Below are 24,111 nucleotides of genomic sequence, written 5' to 3' on the forward strand. Positions count from 1 at the left end.
GAACAAACTGACACACAGGAAACCTGGGTTGAAGCAGTCCTGCTTTCTCTGTCCCATAAACTGAAGTTACAGTATAGCTCTGAATGAAACTGTCCTCCCAAAAAATGACAAATGTCTTAATGTTAAAGCGACAAAGTAAACCAGGTGAAGTTATAGAGTGACAAAGTGCACATATAGACAGACTGGGGTGGGTGGACAGGCTCAGTAATCATCAGGCTTTAACACTGTAAAGTGTTGTTCACTGTTTCCAAAGGATAGTCAACACTAATTTATTTTAAGACAACTATTGTCCTATGGCCTTCACAAGGTAGTGATTTAACCCAATGATGTTTTCTCTCAATCTAACCAAATAGTTATTGTGCCTAAAAATGAAACAGATTTTTATTCAGAAGTTATTTGTAACGGCTGTGAAAAAGATGGGAAACTATTGGGAAAACTGGAGGTCAGTAAGGGCTCAGCATCTTATTTTTACTTAGGGACCTTCAAACATCTCACTCCAGCCCTACGTATGGGGATGACTGTTCAACTCTGATACACTGTCCACTTCTCAAACTGGTTTCTACACCTTTTCCGTTTAGCAAATGTTTTGAGACACATGAGTTTACAGCACGGCTGAGAAAACACAAAAACACAATTTTGACGAACATGACAAAATCCATTTTATTACCCAGAGAACAAAACCTAAATCCGTTTGTGCTTGCGAACATCAATTTGCATAAGGTTTTCTTCTAATGTTTGAGATCGGAAGTGCCGTTGTCTTTATTGGACGGTGACTTCACACAAAGAGCCCCTCCCTTTCTTCCCATTCACTCCTGTGCCGTGCTTTATACTGGAAGGTAAAGATGTGAGTTCACACTGCGACTTGTGCATCAGTGAGCGGATACTACAGCAGGCAGGCTGTGTTCACAACCTGTATGAACTGCTTCGTATGATATGAACGTTTCGTGTTCTCCAGCTAATGAGCGCGTGTGCAGGTGAGGAGACTTGTGTCGCCTGTTGCTCCTGTGCCTGTCTCTGCTGTGTTCTGCTTGTGTTATGTGTCCTCTGTTGTGGTCGCTGCTGTTGTAATGTTGCCTGGAGGATTTTATTTTTTTATCTTTTGATATATTTGATGTAAAATGTAGTTATTGGGTGATTATTAACGTGTACTCATGCTTGACATTTTGCCTTTTGACACAACTGGACATTACACATTAAGCTTTAATTTGGTGTGAGCAGTTCAGGTAGGCTGATGCGTGATGTTTTCACTGGGAACGTCCTGCCAGACGCCATTTGAAAAAAATTCTATTCTATGTTTCGTTGGCTCTTACCAAAATGGTACAACATATAAAACATAATCAAACATGAATTGTACGGTTTTGAAGGCACGCATTCATTCGGCTTATTAAAAACCCACGATCAGCTTTTTGTTTTTTGCAAAATTCCAACTTTATTTCTGCCTCGCCTGCAGGTTCTTACGGTCTTTCTCCAATGGAACACACTGCTGAGGGCGGCAGCGACTTGTGCTAACCATTTATAAAAGTTAAAATGTCATTGAAATAAATACGGTGGGCTGTGCTTTCGTGTTTGCCGAGAAACAAAATTCCTCCTATAGGTTTGGAATCGGAGTCTTATTCTACGAAATTTTCTACAATTGCTTGTCAATTAAGGTGGGTATGCTAAATTACTGTATAATTAAATGGTGTTCTGCGTGACGTTCTTTCCATTTTCGGGGCGTATCGGGGACATTGTTAAGACAGCGTTCGGTTTACTGGACTGGAAGCGCTGATAACATTACGTCTGTTTGGGAAGCTAATTGTTGTGTTATATGCTATTGTTTGCTCGGGTCATAGAAGCGACAGTGTGTGTTTGCAGAGCCCTATCTGTCATATGATAGCACAGCTTTAGAAGGATCACATATATGCGGCAATTAAATAGTTGGGTTAAGGCAGGCGGGGTTTCCACATGTGAGACAGCAGCTGGATTCTCCGGAGATTCTCATCGCTGCTGTCCTCGCAGACCTCAGGTGCATCCTGGTCAGAATCTTTTGTTTTGCTTTATATTGGTTATTCCATATAATCAGTCAAACACGGCAACCAGACTCTTGACAGGCAAGGTAAATCACGGCCTATATGAAGTGCTGTTCTTTTTTTGCGCAGAGAACACCAAATTTGTCCATTTAATGTTTTATTAGACGTGATGTCACTGGGTGTTCCGAAAAATACCGAAATAGGCTGAATTATTCGTTTTCCTTATAGACCTTGTCGTACTCTGGAAGGAACAGTGAAAAAACATGGGAACCGATTTTAAAAGCTTCAGTTAAAATAAATAACTAGTGGAATGCTCGTCTTACACTGAAAAGAAGAGGTTAAGTCTTGCTATATTTTACCGAGTAGGGGTATTTTCACGATTAACCAGTTAATCGTTTATTTTATAAATTCTCAAAGACGTATTTTGTCAGGTTTTCATCACAGTTTCCCAGAACCTAAAGTGACGTCTTCAGGCTGCAGTCCAAAGCCCAAAGACTCTTCATTTACTATCATAAATAACAAAGAAAAGCAACAAATCCTTTTAAGAAGCTGAAACCAGCAAATGTTTGCCATTTTTGTTTGAAAATGACAAATGATTAATCAGTTAACAAAAATAGCAACTCTGTGACTGAGCATGTTGCCAATACGTAAGGTTCTTCACTTCTGTGATACAGTTTGGGCCGTAGCATGTTCACAGTAGAATTGCTGAAGAAGAATCAGCTTTATTGACAGTGTATATATTTTTACACACACACACTGAATTCGTCTTCTGCATTTGACCCATCCTTAGTTGAACACACATGCAACACGTGGCAAATTACATGCAGTGAAACACACACAGGAGCAGACAAGCTGCCAGGGAGCATATTGGGGGGTTATGTGTCTTGCTCAAGGGCACATCAGCCGGCTAATGGAGGGGGGGGGGGGGGGGCAATTTTTAATCGCTCCACCACACCCAAATTTTTCCTGCCCGTCCGGTGGGGCAGGAAAAATTTGGGTGTGGTGGAGCGAATCGAACAGGTGACCCTCGGATCGCAAGCCGCTTCTCCAACCTCTAGGCCACGGCTGGACTGGTTATTAGCAGGAGAGGACAGTCATGTCTAGGACTCCAACTCAGTTATTTTCACCACTGATTAGTTTCTTATTTATTCACGTGTTTAATTGAAAAACTGTCTTGCTCCGCTGTGCTCACCAGCTATTTGCCGTTTGCTTGCTGAGCAGGTAGTTTGCAGGGGATTCATAGGAGATTTTTCACTTGGTGTGTAGCAGTTGTGAAAATTTTGACCTAAATAACTGCTTCAGCATGAGGCTTATCAGTCTTTTTCTGCTTCAGCCCAGTGCATATTGACAGCGGTTGGCAGTTTGATATTTTAGCCTCCTAGCTGATTACATATCATGTAATTGTCACAGGCAAGGTGATCTGACCTTTCATGATCTAACCTGTAATAGCAGTGAAGCAGGGGTTTGGAGTGTGTAACATGCCCACCAGTCTTGCCTTTATAATTTATTCTGCTGAAAGAAAAAAAAAACAAAACAGTACCAATCAGAGGGACAGTAGTCTAAGTGCTTCTCACTAGCAGGCTTATGATTCTGTGATTGTGAGCTCCTCCCTTCTGAGGAAAAGCAGAAACATTCTGATTGCAGTCAGTTATTATCCTGTGGCTGAATGTGCAAACGAATAGTGTGTTTGAAGCAGACCTGTATATTAGTTCCATTTTAAGCATGTTGACATTTTGTCAATATGTTTTGCTAATCATGATGAATGGTTTGAGTCATATAACTGATTAAATCAACTCAAAGTTAACAATCTTACATATGACCCTAGTCACAGTTTGCAGTTCTAAAATACTGTATTTTAATGTTACAGTCATGTTATATGTATGGCTAACATAAACAGAGAAACATTAATATTAATGTTTATGTCCTGAAGTCTTGATCTGGATATTTGTTTTAGAAGTGTATGTTTAATACTATTTTAATTTTTTAAGCCCAGCTGTTTGCAGAATGCATTGGGATGAGGTAATGTGTCTATTTGTGGATATGTAGGATTAACAACTGTAATATGACAGTGAAACAAAGCAGGTTACATGTAAGCCTATGTTGAACAGATTCGGTTTCTAGGAAATAGTAACAAAGATTAAGTTAACATTCCCTACTAATGTTATGATTTTTGTGGGAATCCAACCAAATGGCATGCATTATGATCAGTTTTACTGAAATAGCCAGGCATCAGTATGAATTGAGCAGGTAGTTTCATAATCAGTTAAAAACCTGTAGCACGTATGAAGAATGATTGCGGGTTTGGTCAGCCCCCACCCAAAAAGAATTCCAAGTCTGAAAACTGATTGCATTTCCAGTCATCCTTTTTCCTCTCCTCTCCTTATCCTTGGCTCATCTCTCCATCATGAAATTATCATTTTCATAACACTTTAAAAAACTATCAACATGGACAGTGCTATAGCCTACATAACACCCATATTACATTCTCATTTTCCACTTTTGTGAAAGTAATGAAATGGATGAAATGGAGTGATAGTAGAGCATTTGACATTGACTGTACCCAGCAGCGGCCGAGCAGCAGTCTCATAATAATACTTGGACCTAAAACCAGATTTAAGCCACAACCAAAATGTTCATATTTCTTTTAAGTTGCAAGTCATCAAACCAGTCTTAATGCATGTAATCTCTCTATTATGACCATACATTTGCTGCTGAAAGGCTCTGACATCCCTTAGTAGATTTTTAAATTACTCTCAGCAGCATTTCTCTCTCAGTGAATGGGACACTGAATTCTTTATCCCGTGCCAACCTTGAATCATTAGGCACCTTAATTGGCCGGTACATAGTCAATGAATAATAGTGGGAGGTTTCATAACCTAGGCCAAGAATCTTTGAAATACTGAAAAAAACTGAACTCTTGAGGAAATGTTGCTTGAGAATCTCTGATGTCTTGCTTGAGCACACTGCTTTATATTCTCTGTAGGAAAACCACTTTTGTTCTACCTTTCCAAAACTTAAAATTTCAGAGAATTATACAAATCCCTATGTAGAATGAATCCACTGATAACCCTCCTGTATACAATTTGGGGCCCAACCAAATGCCAAACGGACGATTTCAGATGCTGAAATACATTAGTTTTAAATACAGCTGAAGTGTTTAGCTTGTGCAGCCTGTAGATGAGATGAGAAAGGATGGGAGGCTAGTTCAGAAGGTTACAGGGCCTTATACCTCACGTGAAGGAGACAGCAGATCAGGTTTTAGCAGTGGCTTAAGAAGGTAATCCGCAGTAATATACTGCTGAAATATGCTCTTATATAACATATAAGACCGCATTAACGTTTCTGACATTCATTTATATTATTTCGCAATATCAAACGGTGATAATGTATCAGGCTAATAACAGGAAAATTAATAGTATTGGCTTTCTGCCTAAAATGAAAATATAGCCATTAAATGGAGAAGATAATAGCCAACGAGATTTAGGAGTGGCCCAGGCTACCTTGGGCCCCCCTTCTGGACTTGCCTCTGCCCAGCTGTTCATCTGCAAAATTCAGTAATTAAATTGGGTTCTCTTTTGTAAACCTGGGGTCAAAATATTGACCACCCACTCCCATCTTCCACAGCGCATTTTGGACACATTTTGGAATTTGACAAAACAGTGTGGCTCATTGATGTGTTTTAATAGTTTTTCAACAACAATGGAACTGTATGGCACAGAAGAATAACATACATCAGCCTTTGATACACACAATACCCAATCCTTGTTAATAGAGAAATATAGAATATCATATCTTTTAAACAAAGCTATTTTTAAAAAATATGTAACTAAAATAACAAAGGGCCTTGAGCTGTTTAGGACTTTATTCTAGAACAGAGCTGTTGTTAATATAATCTATAAGACATCACACGGTAGAATATTCGTTTCTTCTGAAAGGCCTGTCAGGCTAATGGCTGCAAATTCTCTTTGACAGCTCAGTTTTTTGGCATCCACGCTGGTGACAGCCACGGTGAGGGAATTTCATTACATGTGGCACACAGGTCCTCTTAGACTCAAGGATGAACTGATCAGAGTTTGGCAGTCAAAGGTCGCTGCAATCTCGCAAAACTGCTTTTGGCCATCATTTGAGAATTTATGCACTAATTGTAACAAATTCAAATTCTGTCCTTCAACACCATAACACAGGAACAGAAGGACAGATTGTGGCCATATTTCACATTTGCTCAGATACTGAATTGGTGACACTAATCTTATGTGCTGCCAGACTCAAGATGTGTATGAAGCATCCATGCTTTACAATTTGTAGTTCACTATTAAGAGTACAGCTTTGCGTTCTATCAGAATCAGCTCTATTGACCAAGGATGTGAACACATACAAGACTGTTCTCAGGAGGGCCCCCCACACGTTTGGCAGGCAGGCAAGAATGTAGTTAGGTGAGGGGTGATCTTGAGACAATCTTGAGATGGTAAAGGAGATTGAACTAAACTAGACTAATCAGTGTGCTGTAAAGTTCACTTCACGCTTGGATGCATGATTGCAGTACCCCTACATAACCAGCAAATTATGTACATCAGGTTTGCTAGGTTAGATAGTATAGTATTCTACATCAGAGTAAGGGTTTATAAATAACTACTTATTATTAGTTTTTCACAACCTCTATGATTTGCTCAACAAGTAGATTGTGAACACCTTCAAGATGGATCTTGTTCTAAACTCTTCACATGGCCCACCACTGACCAGAAGGTATGAGTATTCACTGAAATCATTCATGTCATATACTCATTATGTCCATTCACCCATCCATCCATTTTCTGTACCGTTTATCCGTCAGGGTCACGGGGGGTGGAGCCTATCCCAGCTGACTACAGGCGAGAGGCGGGGTTCACCCTGGACTGATCGCCAGTCAATCGCAGGGCTGACACACAAAGACAGACAACCACACACTCTCACACTCACACCTAGGGACAATGTAGAGTAGCCAATTAATTATTGTGTTTTTTTCACATTTTTTATGTACCAGTTTTAATGTCCATGGGACCTCTTTTGCTTTATTTCCCAAGTTCATCCATCCATCCATACATCTTCTATACCGCTTATCCACCAGGATCACGGGGGGACAGGAGTCTATTCCAGCTGACAAGCGAAACAAGAGGAACAAGAGAAACTTTTAATGACCATCCATATTTATTTTTCAGTCTCTTTATTAAGATACAAACAGAAAATACAGGAAATATGTACACAAAATTAATAAAAAACACAACTTTTAGAATATAATGGCTTCTACAGGCAAAAGTCAGTATTTAGTGTGATATTCCTATTCACTGAGTCTTTTGGAGAGACTGTGGTGAGTTTTTCTAAAGTAATCCTCTGGTATATTATAACAGGCTTCTTTCAGCACTTTCCAGAGTTCTTCTTCAGATAGGCTGTATTTTATTTCTTTTTCTGTGCAGGTGATCCCATACTGCCTCTATAATATTCAGGTTTGGACTCTGTGCAGTCTAGGACTGTCAGTGTTTTATCAGCTGTTTTTCACTCCAAGTATGATTTCACTGCATTGGCAGTGTGCTTGGGATTGTTATCATGCTAAAATATAAAACCATTCCCAATAAGGCGCTTTCCAGAAGGAATGGCATGATGAATCAAAAGCTGTCTGTACTTTTCAGCATTCATGATCCCATCAGTTCAGACAGTATCGCTAACACCACTGACAGAAATGCAGCCCCAAACCAGGACAGACCCTCCACCATGTTTCACTGAAGGCAGGAAGCAGTCATTCTTCTCTCTCTAACTGTTCCCACATATTGTTGATAATTGGACCCAAAAATTTCAAACTTGAATTCAAGTCAGCTTGGCATTCCAATGAAGCTGCCAGATGCTGAGCCAGGTTTTCTGCACAGCAATAGGACACAGTAAAGTTGCTTAATTTGCTGAAGAGTTTAAGGTGTACAGCCTGTCGTCTACAGCTCTCATCTCACAGGTCATGTGACTGCCTTTTGTTCCATTACTATATGCATATGAGGAAATAACCAAAATGTTGTTTTGTATTTTTAATGAATAGTTGCCATCAGTGCTGACTTCTGCAACAAATACACTGTTTCACAATAGAAAACACCCTGTGTTTCACCAGTTGAACAATAAGGTTAAGGTTTACCAGTAGCTAACTAGCAACTTGTTAACATGAACTTACTATTCTTTGAAATTGTGCAGAATGCTGCATTGGTTCCTACTTTTGAGGATATTTCTGCCATGTTGTCCACTCTCTGTGGATCCACAAACAGCTTTTGTTATTCACGTTATGAACAAATCAGTAGTAGGGAGGTGATTTATGATGTTGTTTTAATGAACAGTAATAATGAGGCCACATGTTAGTTAGACAGTGTTGGCTTAATAGGTCCACCACAAAGCCTTTTTGCATTCAACAACAGGTTTTGCCTCTCATGACAGAGCAGCAGCTGGATGAACAGCTTGATGTGGAAGCTGCCACTGGTCCTGTGCTGCAGAAAACAGATGATCCCATGTATCTTGTAAGACATTATTGTTGAACACCTCCTGATGGTGTAAGCTTACCATTTTTCAGCTCGACCTCTGTTCATCCCAGGAAATTAATATAAATACAAAGTATAAATCAAAACTCATTTATAATTAATATAGTCTTCTGTTTGCAAACTGTACAGTTAATTTGATTTGTTCTTCCATGTCTTGAGACAACGCAAGATTAAGACAAACTGTTCTTACATTGTTCTCTGTAGCAACAGAGTAAAAAAGATATATTCAGTGGTAATTTAACCCTTGTCAAATTTAGCTACTGGATAACTAGCTAACTGGAGGTTTTATATAGTCTTGGGGTTCTGAGACCATATGGATTCCCCTCTCAAGAAAACTGATGTTATCTGACTAAGAACTTGTGCATTTCACAATTTTCGACAATGATTATGATATTCCTAAAATTAAATACGGGTTTTGTGATTCGCAGTTTCTTTTGTCTCATTTCAGTCTGGCTGGTCTGGTTGAAAGGTGCTGTGTGCAGTATGCTTCCCAATAAATCTGCTGCTTTAGTCATTCCCTTTAAATGAAATCAAACTGAAGGAGGCTTGAAGTAGAAGGAGCTACAGGTCGTTGCATCTGCATGCATGCATCCTGCCCAGTTCTTGCCTCAAAAATGACAGATCAAACTGTGACAGAAAACCAGTATTTTGAGCAAACTAAATTATTTTACATGTAAGGAATCATAATGCAAGGAAGACCTGAACTTTTGATCCTTTGCGTACATTTTCCAACTTTTTTTAAAATTTTCTAATTTTGTTCTCCACCCTTACTAGCAGACTGCATCATGTCAATATTAATATATTAACTTTCATTCATAATATATCAATAATTTAAACTTATAAACTTGTGATTTTAGAACCAGGAGCTTGCAAAAGTACCTTTTGAAAAAATAGTGTGTCTGATTCAGAAGGCTACAGGAATGAATCCAGCGTGTCAGATACATATACATAAATATTGAATTGAACTTTGTATCAGCAAATGCCTAATTCTAAAGGTCTCGATCAGGATCAGGGCCAAAATCCTGATCATGATATCCCCAAACAAATTGCCAGCAATCACATAAAGTTAAATATCAAAATTTGGAGCCCATGATGGTGATAATGACAAACAGAACAACACATAAAATGTCACAATAGATAAAATGCTGAAACCTTGTTTGTTCACACTGTCTTTCTATATGATCTTGTTTCAGGTATCAAGGCAGCATGATAATTGTTCACACTTTATTGTCACAAGTGGACAGACAGTGAAGACCAGTCACCACTATGCGATGTGTGTAAGGGGCCCGTGGCGGTGCTGTGGCCCCCGGCGGGATGCTGCTGACTGCCGGTCAGTATGACTCTACTGGACTTGTGGCTGTCGCGCTCCATCCCCATGTGCCTGCTCCTTCAGAGCCTTGTCCTCATGGCCCTATGCTTCCCCTCGGCCAGCATGTGTCCAAAAGGCTGCATCTGCCAACGCGACCCTCATCTCCATGGCTTCAATGTTACCTGCAGTCAGTCCCGCCTCAAAGAGATCCCCCCCAGCCTCCCAGTCGACACCGTTCTGCTGAGGCTAGACCACAACCAGATCGGCGCTGTGCCAGATCAAACCTTCCAAGGACTTCGGCTTTTGAGGGAACTCAACCTTTCATATAATGCAGTGGAGACTTTAGGGGAAGGTGCGTTCAGTGGAATAGAGGCGACATTACAGGTGCTGGACCTCTCCCACAACCACATCACTAGCGTACACAAGGATGCCTTTGCTCGGCTCAAGGCCCGTGTCATTGTGGATGATAACCCCTGGCATTGTGACTGTGCCCTCCAGCAGGCCATCGGTGGAATGGCCCACAACCACGACGCCGCTGCCCGGGTTCTCTGCAGGAGCTCAGAGCTTCTTGATCAGGAGGGACGACCTTTCTTGGCAGTGGACACAGACCTCTGTAATCTGGCCAAAAGGACAACAGACTATGCTATGCTGGTGACCATGTTTGGTTGGTTTGCTATGGTCATTTCATATGTGGTGTATTATGTCCGTCAGAACCAGGAAGATGCCCGTCGCCATCTGGAGTACCTCAAGTCTCTCCCCAGCAAGCCTAAGAAACCTGACGAGTCTGACGACATAAGCACTGTTGTCTGACAGCAATGTTGGAGTGACTGTCTCCCACACGAACCTAATGAACACCAAAATGTAATAGGACCCAAATTTATAATGTTTACTATCTCAAAATTTTAGGTGATGCGTGCATCAAATGTGTTGAGAAATCTTTGTATTTTGGAAATTTTGTCATTGGTCCTTACCAGGGTTTGTTCATGACTGATCTGAGATGAGATGAAAAGGGAGGCCACAAAGTCTAATAGTTTAACACCAACATAATCTTTTCTACAGAAATTGCATATGGAGTTTTGAAATTTTCAATCTCAGGTTTGAATATTGACATGGTAATGATTTTTGTAGATTAAATCTGAAATCTGGTATACCTGATAAAAAACAAAAAATATTTGTAAAATATGACACCCTAAACTTAATTTCCCAGAGCCTTCATTTTGCTCTCAAAGCTCACAATAAAATTTACATTGAGTTTTGCAAACACTTGCTGAAACAGTCACATCTTTCATACCACTTAAAAGTAGATTAAATATCTACATTGACAGTTTAGCATTGAAATTTCAGCATCTCTGAATCCATGACCTGCCTCTTTAATGTTTAATATTTCAGATCATTAAAGCCTTGGATGTGAGGTATGCCGATATGAGGTATAAAGTAGTCTTATCATCCTGCTTGCCTTGAACTGTGTTGGCCTATCTTTTGTATACAGAAAGATAGAGGCGGGTAGGCAAGAATTCATTAAAACATTTCATAAACCGTATCACACAGCAGCTATGGAGAATACTGGAATCTATAGAAGTCTGAATGACAAAAGGCTAAGAAAGACAAAATTAAGAGATAGTAAATCAAAACCAGAGCTAGCTTAAGCTGGCTTGTCAAAGTCGCCTCATACATAACCATTATGATCCAGGTTGAATTGGCTTAGAGCCAGTGATTTCCTTAACAAGGTTCTGGCATAAAAGGCACCAAAAACTGAGGAGGAAATTGAACAAAACAGTTATTAAAACTGTAGGCTATAACTCACATATTAACTTTTCTACTCAAGTGATGACAAAATGGTAGATTTTACTGTATATGTGATGATTAAGCAGTGATTATTTAAATAGTCAGTATGGCTTAGTATCTCAGATTAATGACTTACTATCTCAATATTTTGACTTGCCATGAGTATATGTGTTTTTGCCATTCTTTACATTTCATAAAGAGGGTTTATTTTCAGATAACCATAATTCTCTGATGCAATGTCCTACAGCTGAAATGCTGATGATTTCAGTTCTTGCTAGGTTACTCCTTGTATCTTTGTTTCCTTGAGTAGGGAAGTAACAGTCATCACAAGATTGATAATACAAGTGCCAATATAAGTTTCCAGAATTTACTGTCCCAAAATTTAAGCAAAGTTATATTTTAATTGTAGCAAGTGGCCATGGAGTAAGCAGGATAATGCACTCCAGCTTATGCAGCTATTAACAAATAATGCACTCTGTGGAGGCAAACGTTGGCGCAAATAGCCTACAGCATGCACTACTTTTCAATGACCGCATTGTGTTATTTGTTACAGTATGTACAAAATGTAATAATCATAACGCTAAACTTGAAATGGCCTGGTAAATTAATGGCTACAGTGTTGGCCCTGCTGTCAGCTAAGGAAGTCTGCTCAGTTTCTCATAATAAAGAGATTATGTTATCATTATTGAGATCTTTTTCATGTTATAAAAGATATTGTTATAATGACATCTTTTCCAAACAAACCACTTGTGGGTAATAAAGAGAACTTTTCTTGATGAAGTGATACGTTGTCATAGCAAAAAAACCTTTTCTTAGTTATTATTTGGTATGTAGTAGTAGCAACAGTAATATGTCATTATAATATGAAAATATCTAGTTACAACACAATTTTCTTCAGATATAATTAGAAACTGAGCAAACCATATCTTTCATAGTGGCAACAGCAATTACTTTCCATACGAAACAGCACTGGTTGGCCTGGCATGCAAAACATTAGTAAACAATCAAGAAAAACTGAACATCTTATTTGATTGAAAAGTATTTGATTTTGCTACATACAATTCATATTTATTCATAATATAACAACTTCTCTGCCTGGCAGCTTTTTAACTAATCTTTTAAATGTAATTTAAAATTAATGTCACATTTATCAAATGTAGAATATCTAAAACAATCTAATCATTTGAAATGTACTCATAGACTTCATCCTACAAAAAGTGTCCATAGAGGGTTGCATGATTTAAATCTATGCCTGTGTTTTAACCTTTATTTGGAGTGCTTAAATTTCACAAAATATGCTATAATATGATACAGAAATCTTGAATCTTGAAAACTGTTATGTCCATGTATCACAGTTATTGGTACATGTCATATGACTGAAGTTTACGGTGCCATATATGGTATTCGAATATGGTATTTCAGTTTATTTTCACTGGGCCTACAGCATTTCAGATTCCCTCTTATCTTTTTACGGTCACACTGAAAACTTGATGGTCTTGCAGTCCAAATCCCCCGAGTCACAACTGCATAGACATGAGTTTGTTCCTTTAAACAGTAAGTTGACATCCCCTGAGAAGCTTGTTTCTGCTAATCTCCAGTGATTCTCCGTCACTGTCTCATAGTGAGTGAAAAGTGTAGCACACCATGACATCGCTGTTAGGTATGGCTACAGGTGCAAAAAAGCAGACCCAAGCTGAGCTGAAGCAGCCTTGACAGTTTTAACCACATAGAGCTGTGGTGCTAAGTAAAATAACACTTAAACAGTCTTTTGCCCAGAGTTGAGGAAAAATACAAGACCATACCAGTGTCCCAGCTCACCCAGAGTCCCCTCTTGAGTGTGCTGTGGAAGAGCAAATATGTTATTGCAGGTCAGCAAGATATGCCCCATTCCAAAGATTCCTCCAAGTGTTTTTTTGTTAGCTGCTTTTTCCAGAGGTTTTGACCTAATCTCTCGTTGTAACAAGCAAATTGTCACTATGTGACATGTGATGGTACTTACCAGGATTGGATGATGAGATTCCCTCCATAAAGCCAGAGTAGGTACCAATAATTAACAGAGACAGTCATAGTATCACAGTGGGACATGAGCTGCCCGAACATCCAGCCAAAGTCTTCTAGTCAAAGGAGTCAGCATTTATCACAAACCATTCAGCAATTTTAGATATTTGCTAGTACACCCTAAAGGAAGGACCTCCCCTCTTTCACTGCATTGGTGAAACAGCAAGGACAAATGTCCGAATTGGTAAGATCCAACTTCTAGTCGCAAATCTGACTGGGGAGTGGTTCATAATCGACCAGGAATTGTTAAATGGTCATACAGATCAGAGGACATTCACATCCAATACCAACCCTGTAGCCTAGAAATTATGCCCACATTGCATCCACACCTCATGATTTATGTCCAGCGTAAACGAAGTCAGTGTAATGGAAGTGTTTGTACCACTTCTGAGTTTGATGCAGGAAAACTGAGTTTCTGTGTTTTCAGCCCTGCAATTAACATTCACCTTTCTAATAACCATAACCACAATATTTTCCTAAACTTAGCTAGGTGTTTAAGTTACTTTCAAGGTGAAGTACACATTTTTTCCAAAGTTTCCCAAAGCTTAATAATATCTTAGCTGCCATGCTTCGATATTGTAGAAAACAACAAACATTGGCACGCGGCATCAGAACTGTCTCTGAATATGTTTCATGTAAACTCCCTCTGCAGATGAGGAATGTGAAATGTAGCTGAATACTCTGGACAAAGTTAATAAGCAGATCTTAATTTGAGATTATTTAGTCAAAGACCCTAAGAACTGAGAGTGTCTTATTCAGTGTTATGAATCCAAGGTTTGTGGTGATAGTTTAACATCTGTAGACAGGCTGTTGCTTTGTTGTGCTGTACATTTCTTCCTTCGGTTTGTGAAGTCTGTGTTTGTTCCTGTTGTCTTTAGTCAGCTCCTGTCAGTGAGACTCGGTCTTTGTATATCTGTACTGATCAGAAGTAAGCACAAGACTAAATGTCAGTGGACTCCTCTTGTTGGTGTTTTGTGATTACCGGTACTCCAGTCCTTCAGAGTCAATGCTGTTGCTGGTAATTGTCACCATTTGCCTTCTCTCCATTTCACTCTTATCAGGTCTTTCAAGGGAGGGCAGATGTCTTAAACATGGGGATGGCAGGCTATGCGATCATCTCAGTCATGACAAATTAATACAAACATCCCCATTCAAGCCAAGCAGCCAATGCATGCATCATTTCCCTTTAATAACACTGTGTACAGTAATGTCCCCGGCAGCAGGTGATGAGAAAATTGATGCTGTCATTTTCTCAAATTGCTTCCATGCCATCACAGCCGCTTAGGCTCACTCAAATATAGGGACAAGAGAAATCCAATGAAACCCACATGAAAGACAATGTTGATATGTAAAGGTACAGGAAATAAGATCTTCACCAAATAGCTCATTTTATTAATATTACCTACTTTAAATCATAATAAGAAATCCTGCACATGATTGGTGACATGCTGGATACTAGATATTGCTGATAACTTGTGAAATTTGCTTTCAGTTCATGTTATAATTGTTTGTCACGAAATTTGTACAATATGGTTGTTAAAATGACGTCTTTGGGGATATGCAATGACAGTATGTAGGTAGAAAAACACTAGGATCACGTGTAAATAGGAACGTTGATGTTGTGTGAAATACTTGAAATCCCTTTAATTAGTTGTTTCTGAATGTGCTACACCCCTTAGCCTTGTCTTGTAGAGGCAACCTCATATTCCTTGTGACTGGATAGGGTATAAAATGCATGTCCAATGTAATGAAGCACAGTGTAGCCAAGGACTCGAGAGTATTTCTAAGTGCCTGAATACTTCTCTCACCATTTTATTTTTTTTATTTACCTCTTTTTTCTCCACCTCTGGTCTTTGTTCTAAACTTATATGCCTCTTAGTTTAGATTCTCACTGTCCAGTGGATTAGCTGATTTATTTTGCAAGAAAAAAAAAAGTTCAACCATGCTGGTCAACCATGCTGATGTGAAGAGCTGTTAAGCTGAATTATACTGTAATTTCACAGTTTTCTATGAACAGACAGGTGTGATGGACTAAGTTGCACAGTTGATAGTGACAATGTTAAAACTGACTGTCATGGTTGTGTTGTAATGGCATGACATACAGAAAATGAAATAAAGGAGGTATACATCGGTTCATAGTACATTTTCTTTCTCTGTTGATTTATAAATACATGGGTTTTGGCAATAAATAAATGAGTAATGCCGTAAAGCTTTTTTAAGGAATGAGTGGTGTAATCATTGACCATATATAAAGGTAGATAAAAGCTGCCCAAAAGTGAAGGTAAAACATCTCGATGAGGAGTAGAGGTAGTTCTTATCACGCTGATGTATGTTTGCATTTTCATTTTCTTTCTTTTTTTTTTTTTTTTTGAAAAGTTTGAAATTAATTCATAGAAGAGCTTAACCTGGGGCAACTGGACTTTAGTTCGAATGTGAAGACATTTCACCTCTCATCCAAAAGGCTTCTTCAGTTCAGTTATGGATGTATGACCTGTATGTTTCTCTCTCTCTCTCTCTCTCTCTTTCATCCTCTCTGTCCTGTCTACTTCTTCTCCCCCCCCTTCACCCAGCCGACTATCAGCAGGATGGTTCTCCCTTGTGAGCCGGGTCCTGCTCAAGGTTTCTTCCTGTTAAAAGGGAGTTTTTCCTTGCCACTGTCTGCTTGCTCGGAGGTTCAGGCTCTGGGTCTCTGTAAAGCATCTAGAGACAATTTTGATTGTAAAAGGTGTTATATAAATGAATTGAATTGAATAGGAGTTCCAGGTATTAAACTGAGATGACAGACCCTCCCAGCCAGCATGTGACTGTATGATAGTTGAATGGGTTACTGTTGCACACAGCCATCATATGACTCATTAGAGTTTCATGTGTCCAGGTGTGAATGACTCGCCCATCCCCCATACCTGTAGCGTGGCTTGTCAAATGAATTGTCAACCCACAGAAAGCCGAGGGCATAAAGGAGTACACACACATCAAGACAATGCTTAGGACTTGCGGGTACCCCAACTGGACCTTCATCAAATCGCTACCATCAATGAGGGCACAGATAAGACGGGCAAAATCATCACTGTCCACTGGCTGGAGTGTCTGAAAGACTACAGAGGATTTTCTCCAGACTTGACATTCCAGTATACTTCAAACTCATCTACACCTTCGGACAGAAACTGGTTCATCCTAAGGACAAAACTCCTAAAGCCAAACTAAGCAATGTCGTATATGTGATCCAGTGTAATGATGACTACTATGACATGTGCATTGGGGAGACCAAACAAAACAGCAAACGCATGGCCCATCACAGGAGGGCCAACCCCACTGGCCAGGATTCTGCAGAGAAGAATGGACATTCATTTCAGGACAATAATGTTGACATCCTGGACAGGGAAAACAGATGGCTTGAGAGAGGGGTGAACAAAGCCATGTATGTCCACCTGGAACAACCTTCCCTCAACAAAGAAGGTGGCCTTTGCCGCCACCTATCAACCACCTGCAGTGCAGCCTCTCAAACTGTTAATTAAGTTGATGTACCAAAATATTTCTCCCTTTTGAATAGTGTTTCCCTGTGCTTCTCATACCACTGCCCTTAGTGGCTGGCATTAGTTCATTGATGATAAAACGTAGTTAGAGCCAAGGTGAGGTTCAGGTTGCACAAAATACAAATCAGTGGATACAACAAAGGCAACTCTCATATACCATGAATGCAGCTATACTCACAGTGACAAAACATTCAAACCATGACAAAATAAAAACAGCTCACAGTTATTTCATGGTGACTGAGTGATTAAGAAAACATATTTCATGTGATCTGGGGAACCTTGTTTATCTTCTTACTTCCTGTCTGCCTCAACAATCAACTGTCCAACAATGACAAAATTATCAATGGAAAGCTCTTTTTCATGAAATTTCATTGACAGTTGCACTTAAAGTCACAATTTGACAGCCGTTGGCACACATATTGTACCAGTTTATGTAAAAACAGGTGCAAGAAGTACTCAGTAGCAGTCCAAAAAAATCATGCTTACATAGTTAGAAGTATTTACATCAAAATATAAAACTTAGAGTAAAGAACTCAAAATTCAGAATGGTACATTATAATGATGTATTATTGAATTATAATATAAGCCATATGTGTTCTCTGTACTCTTCGTCCCCACCTGTCTTCAGCTCTGTCCAGGTCTTCTACATCCTGATTGCTTAATGAGTTGACCTGGCCTGGAAGGGAAGTGCTTTAAGAGCTCCTGTGCCAGGACGAGGAGGGAGAGGCTCGTTCTTTTCCATCCGTCCATTTTCTGTTCTGCTTTATCCGTGCAGGGTTCTTATCTTTTTATCTTTTTGTTAATAAATTCCATGGATTTGGCCATTTTAAAGGTGTCTTGTCTGTGGTTGATTTCAGTCAGTGTTTTAGCGATGTTGCTTTAGGGTGGGCCGTAACAGTATTAATGCATTAATGTGTGCATAACTGTAATGCTGAAGCTGGTAAAAGTGATTTAACTGCTATATATCTCTAATATGGGCGGCATGGTGGTGCAGTGGTTAGCACTGTCGCCTCATTCCAGGTTCGAATCCCGGTCTGGGCCCTTCTATGTGGAGTTTGCATGTTCTCCCTGTGCCTGCGTGGGTTTTCTCCGGGTACTCCGGCTTCCTCCCACAATACCAAAAACATGCACATTAGGTTAATTGGCTACTCTAAATTGCCCCTAGGTGTGAGTGTGAGAGTGCATGGTTGTTTGTCTTTGTGTGTCTGCCCTGTGATTGACTGGCGACCAGTCCAGGGTGAACCCCGCCTCTTGACCATAGTCAGCTGGGATAGGCTCCAGCTCCCCTGCGACCCTGACGGGTAAGCGGTATAGAAAATGGATGGATATCTCTAATATTACATCGTAATTTATTTTTTCATTATATTTTATAACTAGCAACCAAAGTTACCAAATAAGTGTAAAAATTCTAATATTTGCTTCTAAACTGCAGTGGAAGAGAAATATAATGTAGCAAAAACGGGAAATACTCAAGAGAAGTACGAGTACATCAATCCTGCAAGTGAGACACAGCTTGTGTTTGTACAAAAACATTGATTGATGCACACTCACTGTTTGACTGACTGATCAGAAAGGAGCTTTTCACCTCCTCCACACGAGTGCCTCACTACCATTTCCTGCTTCATGGCTGTGAATACCTGCAAACACTTAAGCTCATTAGCAGAACAACCTCCAGAGCTGAGTGTGCCACATTATCAGCCAGTGCATTTGGTGTTGGTAAACTGACAGTTATGATTTGAAGGTATGTTTATAGATTATATTTATAGCAAATTGTTATTATATCTTGTGGATATTTTGTATTTTAGATTTTTTTGAATGATGTATATGCTCTAAAAAGGTTTACAAAGCCTAAATCAACAAAAACGTTTATGAACTTTCTTTAAGAATCTTGTGTTTTCCCAATATGCTCAAAGTCTTGATCATATTGCATTCAGTCCTGTATATCAAACTATAAGCCTTTTTTACATGGCACAAGTAACGTTAAACATACATGGGTGTGAGCTACATTGGGCCTTTTCTCACATCAGGTATTGAACTTGCAGGTAAAGCACAGGTGTTACTAATCATTTTAAGTTGTTCCCCTCTGTTCAGGTGTGCCATTAAGCCTGTCAATAAGCCACAATATACAACAGTAGGAGCATAACGTTTCCCATTCATTTCAATGTGGAACAGCACAGTACACTTTGGCCTCATGCAGAGTTCAATCAAACTGAACCATGACAGTATGAAATACAGAGCTGCTGCTTATTTTATAGTTTGAATCAAGTCACTACAGGTGTCAAATTTAAGTTATGTCTCTCTGCAGTGGGTACTAAATATGTGTTTTGATGTTTTGCCATATTCCAAGGTCAACAATTCTGTCTTGTAATCAGGTATTTATTTTTTATTTATCACAAACAGCTACCAATATTTCAGCTCTCATAAACAGAATAGGGAGGGATCTTTATAATTATTATTTTTTATTTATGTATGATGTGATATTTCCATTGTCCAAATGATCCTCCAAATGAATGAGAAGATTAAAATGTGTCCATATAAAGCTTTTTATTTAATCCAAGGTCAGCGTCACACATTGCCTCATTCTATCAATGAGTAAATTTAAATGAAACATTTCCGGTTTGGACAATTAGTATTATCATTTAATTAGTAGAACACATGCTCTGCATTTGAGTCACTGTGTGCATCACGCAGTTTATAAAACAAACTGCCTTTTAATTGAAATGTTCATCAAAAAGGGGAAAAAAGTATATTTCCATTCATAGTTTCTATGTTCGTAACCTGAAATTGAGCTGAAAACAGTATTTCCCTGATGCCTGCCACAAAGACACTGCTTCAGTATGACATAAATGGAAATGAATGTGCTCTAAAATTCCCTCCGTCTGAGAATTATGTAAAAGCTGGAACCGTTTTAACAAATGATGATTTGCTATTCAAGTGAGGGAAATGGTGACCTTTGCAGACATTAAACTGTGTTCTTATCATGATTTGCTGTCTATGAGTCACCGGTTTTTCCGTTTTCCCCTGAATGCTTCATCCCTCACCGACTTCCAAGCCAATGAGCCCATTTTCACCTCAGTCAGCCTCACTGCTCTCACCTGTTCTCCACACAGGTTACAAAGGCAACCCCTGCCCATCTCTCTTTGCCAGATTGTTCCTCTGCTCTGCATGACTCTCCAGCTCTGTTTTCTAGTTTGTCTTGCCTGTTGATGACCCTGTCTGCTTCCGTTTTTGCCTCCTGCCTTCCCCTTTGGTTAAGCAGACTCTGAGTTTTCCCTTGTGAGTTTCTTCTTGTGACTTAATTTTTTTGTGAAGAGGTTCTTTTATTTTTGCTATTGGACTTTTTTGTGGATGTTTTTGAGAAAAAGGATTTTTTGTTGTGGCTTTATGTTTTTTAATTTATTTTTTCTTGCTGAAGAAGATTTTTGTTATTGAACTTTTTTATGGACTCCTGTGACCTGCCCCACCCCCTGGTGGATGTTTAATTGCCTCTGCAAAGCTTCCCTTATCTTATTAATAAAGTTTTTGCTCTTTATTGACTTTGTCCTGTATGTTGCATTTGGGTCCATATAACTCCCCTGTTTCAGTTCTTGGATATATCAGTAAGTACATTAATTTTCTCAAGTGTTCAGTTTTCTATTAAGGTAAAAAAAGGTACTCATTGTTCCCAATATTAAGTCCTTACATTGCTTATAATTTCCTCTGAAGTTAAGCACATAAACTTTTCTCCTTAGCCAACAAGATAAGGACTTGCATTCACCTCTCAAGAGAAATTTCATTTCTGTTTTTAATTTTCTTTTGCCTCATCACAGGAAACAGAATATGCTCTTCCAACTTTTCTTAATTGCACTTCAAAACATTATTTTTCACAAAGCCTCAGCAGTAACTTGATATTTTACCTAAGTACAAAAACAGTCACTTGTCAATTTCTTTTGGTCCACTGGGATCTACTTATCTTTATGCAAGCCATAAGTTGGACTTTGAAAGCCTTGTCTGACATTAAGAAAAGAAAATTAAAGACTAAATTTTCAGACAGAATGAGAAACACAAGTAGAGCATGGCTATGTACAGACAAAATTTTGCTTATCATCCTTCAAAAGAGAAAATACGTTCTCACATCTTTGTTTTTCCTATCACTGCTACTGCTACTTGATTGAGGCAGCTGCCTCTGTATGTTATTGAATTTCACTGCAACATAGCAGAGATTAATATTGAGTCCAAGGAGCTTTCTAGCTCACAGCAGCCATGTAAGCCAACACTTGATTGCTTAAATCTTTCACTAAGATGCATAGCCGAGCCCAATTAATATTGATTGACTCCTACAACTCATACATGTGTGGAAGAGTGCAATGACCACACATAGAAATATAGCAGAGGGCTGACACATATTGTTATTGTAAGTCCATACTATGTAATACAATTAGACATATACCAAGACAATTATAGTACTGTGGAGTACTGTCTTATAGTAAAAATCAAAATATACTGTATATATATACACACACACAAATAAGATAATCCTAGGATAAGATAATCCTTTATTAGTCTCATAACTGGGAAATTACAGATCAACTATACTCAAATATAGTCAAAATGTCCCCCCAATATATTGATTAGAAAGCACTGCCATGCTATAACAGACATCCACGCACTACAATCTGAAATAATTATTACAGAATGTAATTATAATCATAGATAATCTCAACAAACTGAAATATTACTACTAGTTCTAGTATGGCATAGTAAGCTACTACAGTATTGAAATGGTGTTGCCATACCAGAGCAGAGTCCATTACAGCTCATACGTTTGTCTATATAGTCATGTTTGTACTTCATTAACCCTAATCTCTGCCATTACGTTACATTTTTTAAATGTTTTAGAATTGCAGCAAATGAATTTTTAAATGTATGAATTTTTGAATATTTTTCAGTGGGGGTCAGGGAGAGGGGGGACTTGGTTCCACCAATGTTGATTACAGCCTTGACATGTACTACTATATCTATATACTTTTTTTTCTGTAATCATTTGATGTTGGAATCTTTATTGTATATATTAATCTTAAATCAGACATCAGTCACTCACTATCCATCACCTCAGGCATGATCGATGTGTGACACGTGATGGATCCTGTTTTCATCCATGCTATGTTGCTATCTGCTATGTTGTATGGCTCTGTGGATGGTACTGTTGGCCTGTCAAGTTAGTTTTATAAATGAAACCCTGTACCGTTAGGGTTGTACTTCAGAGTGTGGTACAGGTACTTAAATAAAGGATCTCATTACTTCTTCTACCACTTCATATGAGGCACAAGATTCGCTTTAAATTGCTATGATTCACAGACAGTGATGTGATGTGACGTGATACTGAGGTCTTTCTCTGTCAGGTGGTGATGCAGCATTGCAAGTCCAGTGGGTGACAAGAACTTGCCTTAAGTGATTTCACAGAGGGAGCACAACTGTCCACTGACAGAATCAAACAGTCCTGAAGGCTCTGTAAGCTCTTATACCTAATGCCAGTTTATTTGTTATTTTTTGTTATGATTGAAATTCATTTTGAGTGTTTCCTTTGATTCTGTTTTAAGTTACAACTGGAGAAGGGAATTAGAAATTAGATGATGAGCCAGGGTTATATGGAATGACAACGTGTTGCTTTTTATGGTCTGTAAGATGAGACAGTCAATGTAAGTCGGTGTATTTTCCTATTGTGGTGAGCCACAACGGAATTTATAAGTACAGTGAAAATCTAGAAGACACACCAAAGCATGAAATTCAACATATGTGCATAACATGTTGCATTGCAGTATAAAATAAAATGATAATAAAAACACTTTAAATCTGTAATTATTATCACCCATTTTGGTGAAGCATTAAATAATCCATAGATTAGACCATAAAATTAACAAGCCAACATGCAGTTTTGATGCTGAAGATCTATAAGGCTTCTTCTCAAAGTGCTAGTTAGCCCTTAATGGCACAATATGGTGTATCTAAAGGCCGTAACGTGAGAGCAGTCTGCAGAGTGGCCAGTGTGGTTTGTAGCCTTCTTTATAATGCAGAGAAACCCACTTCTTCATGAATCAGACAACTCTTTCAAAGGACAAAGTTACTCTGGCCTCTAAAATCACTGCACTTCAGCTAGCCAGGCCTTAGAAAAACTATATTACCTCTGTCCAAGGTCAGCTCTTTTGTTCGGAACGATTTTATAGTGTTCATCCGTCCATCCATCCACTTTCTATATGGCTTTTCTGTCAGGGTCACGGGGGAGCTGGAGCCTATCCCAGCTGGCTACAGGTGGACCCCGGACTGGTCGCCAGTCAATCGCAGGGCCAACACACAAAGACAGACAACCACACACTCTCACACTCACACCAGTTAACCTAACGTGCATGTTTTTGGTGTTGTGGGAGGAAGTCGGAGTACCTGGAGAAAACCCACGCAGGCACAGGGAGAACATGCAAACTCCACATAGAAGGGCCCAGACCGGGATTCCAACCACTGTGCCACCTATAGTGCTCATCGATTTGATATTAAGTCTACAAACCATAATTGCATAGGCGATGACTTATGTGAAATGTGTAACCACACCATGCACAGGTTTTTGCTCCATTTGCAGTAATTTTGTGTCTCCTTTGATTGTAGTATTTTACCTCTGTGAAGGAGAGGAGGTGCCTTTCACATACGGGTGCCCGCTGGCCTGTTATCTTAGAATTTTTCATGACACTGAAAGCAAGCTGTTGTTAGTGCTCAAACAATGACAGAGAAGATCAGTAAAAAAAAAACAAAAAACTGCTTGCTTTCCCAGCAATACCCTCAGACAAAATCCTGAGTTGTTATCTTCGTTGTCCATCATTGCCAGTGAGAATCTGATGTGACTC

The 24,111-nt window shown here is 39.1% G+C and overlaps 1 protein-coding gene across 1 annotated transcript; it reads left to right on the forward strand.

The window, feature by feature from the left end:
- Positions 1-664: 664 nt before the first annotated feature.
- Positions 665-12,381, forward strand: lrrc3b (leucine rich repeat containing 3B). The gene is made up of 2 exons (XM_046418365.1): positions 665-974; positions 9,748-12,381. The coding sequence occupies exon 2, from the start codon at positions 9,891-9,893 to the stop codon at positions 10,671-10,673; it is 783 nt and encodes a 260-aa protein (XP_046274321.1). The 5' UTR covers positions 665-974; positions 9,748-9,890; the 3' UTR covers positions 10,674-12,381.
- The last annotated feature ends 11,730 nt before the right edge of the window (positions 12,382-24,111 follow it).

This window comes from Scatophagus argus, chromosome 17 (genome assembly GCF_020382885.2).
Source record: "Scatophagus argus isolate fScaArg1 chromosome 17, fScaArg1.pri, whole genome shotgun sequence".
Taxonomy (NCBI): domain Eukaryota; kingdom Metazoa; phylum Chordata; class Actinopteri; family Scatophagidae; genus Scatophagus; species Scatophagus argus.

Excerpts from the sequence above, each read along its gene's own strand:
- lrrc3b (XM_046418365.1), top strand. The coding sequence starts at position 9,891 with ATGACTCTACTGGACTTGTGGCTGTCGCGCTCCATCCCCATGTGCCTG.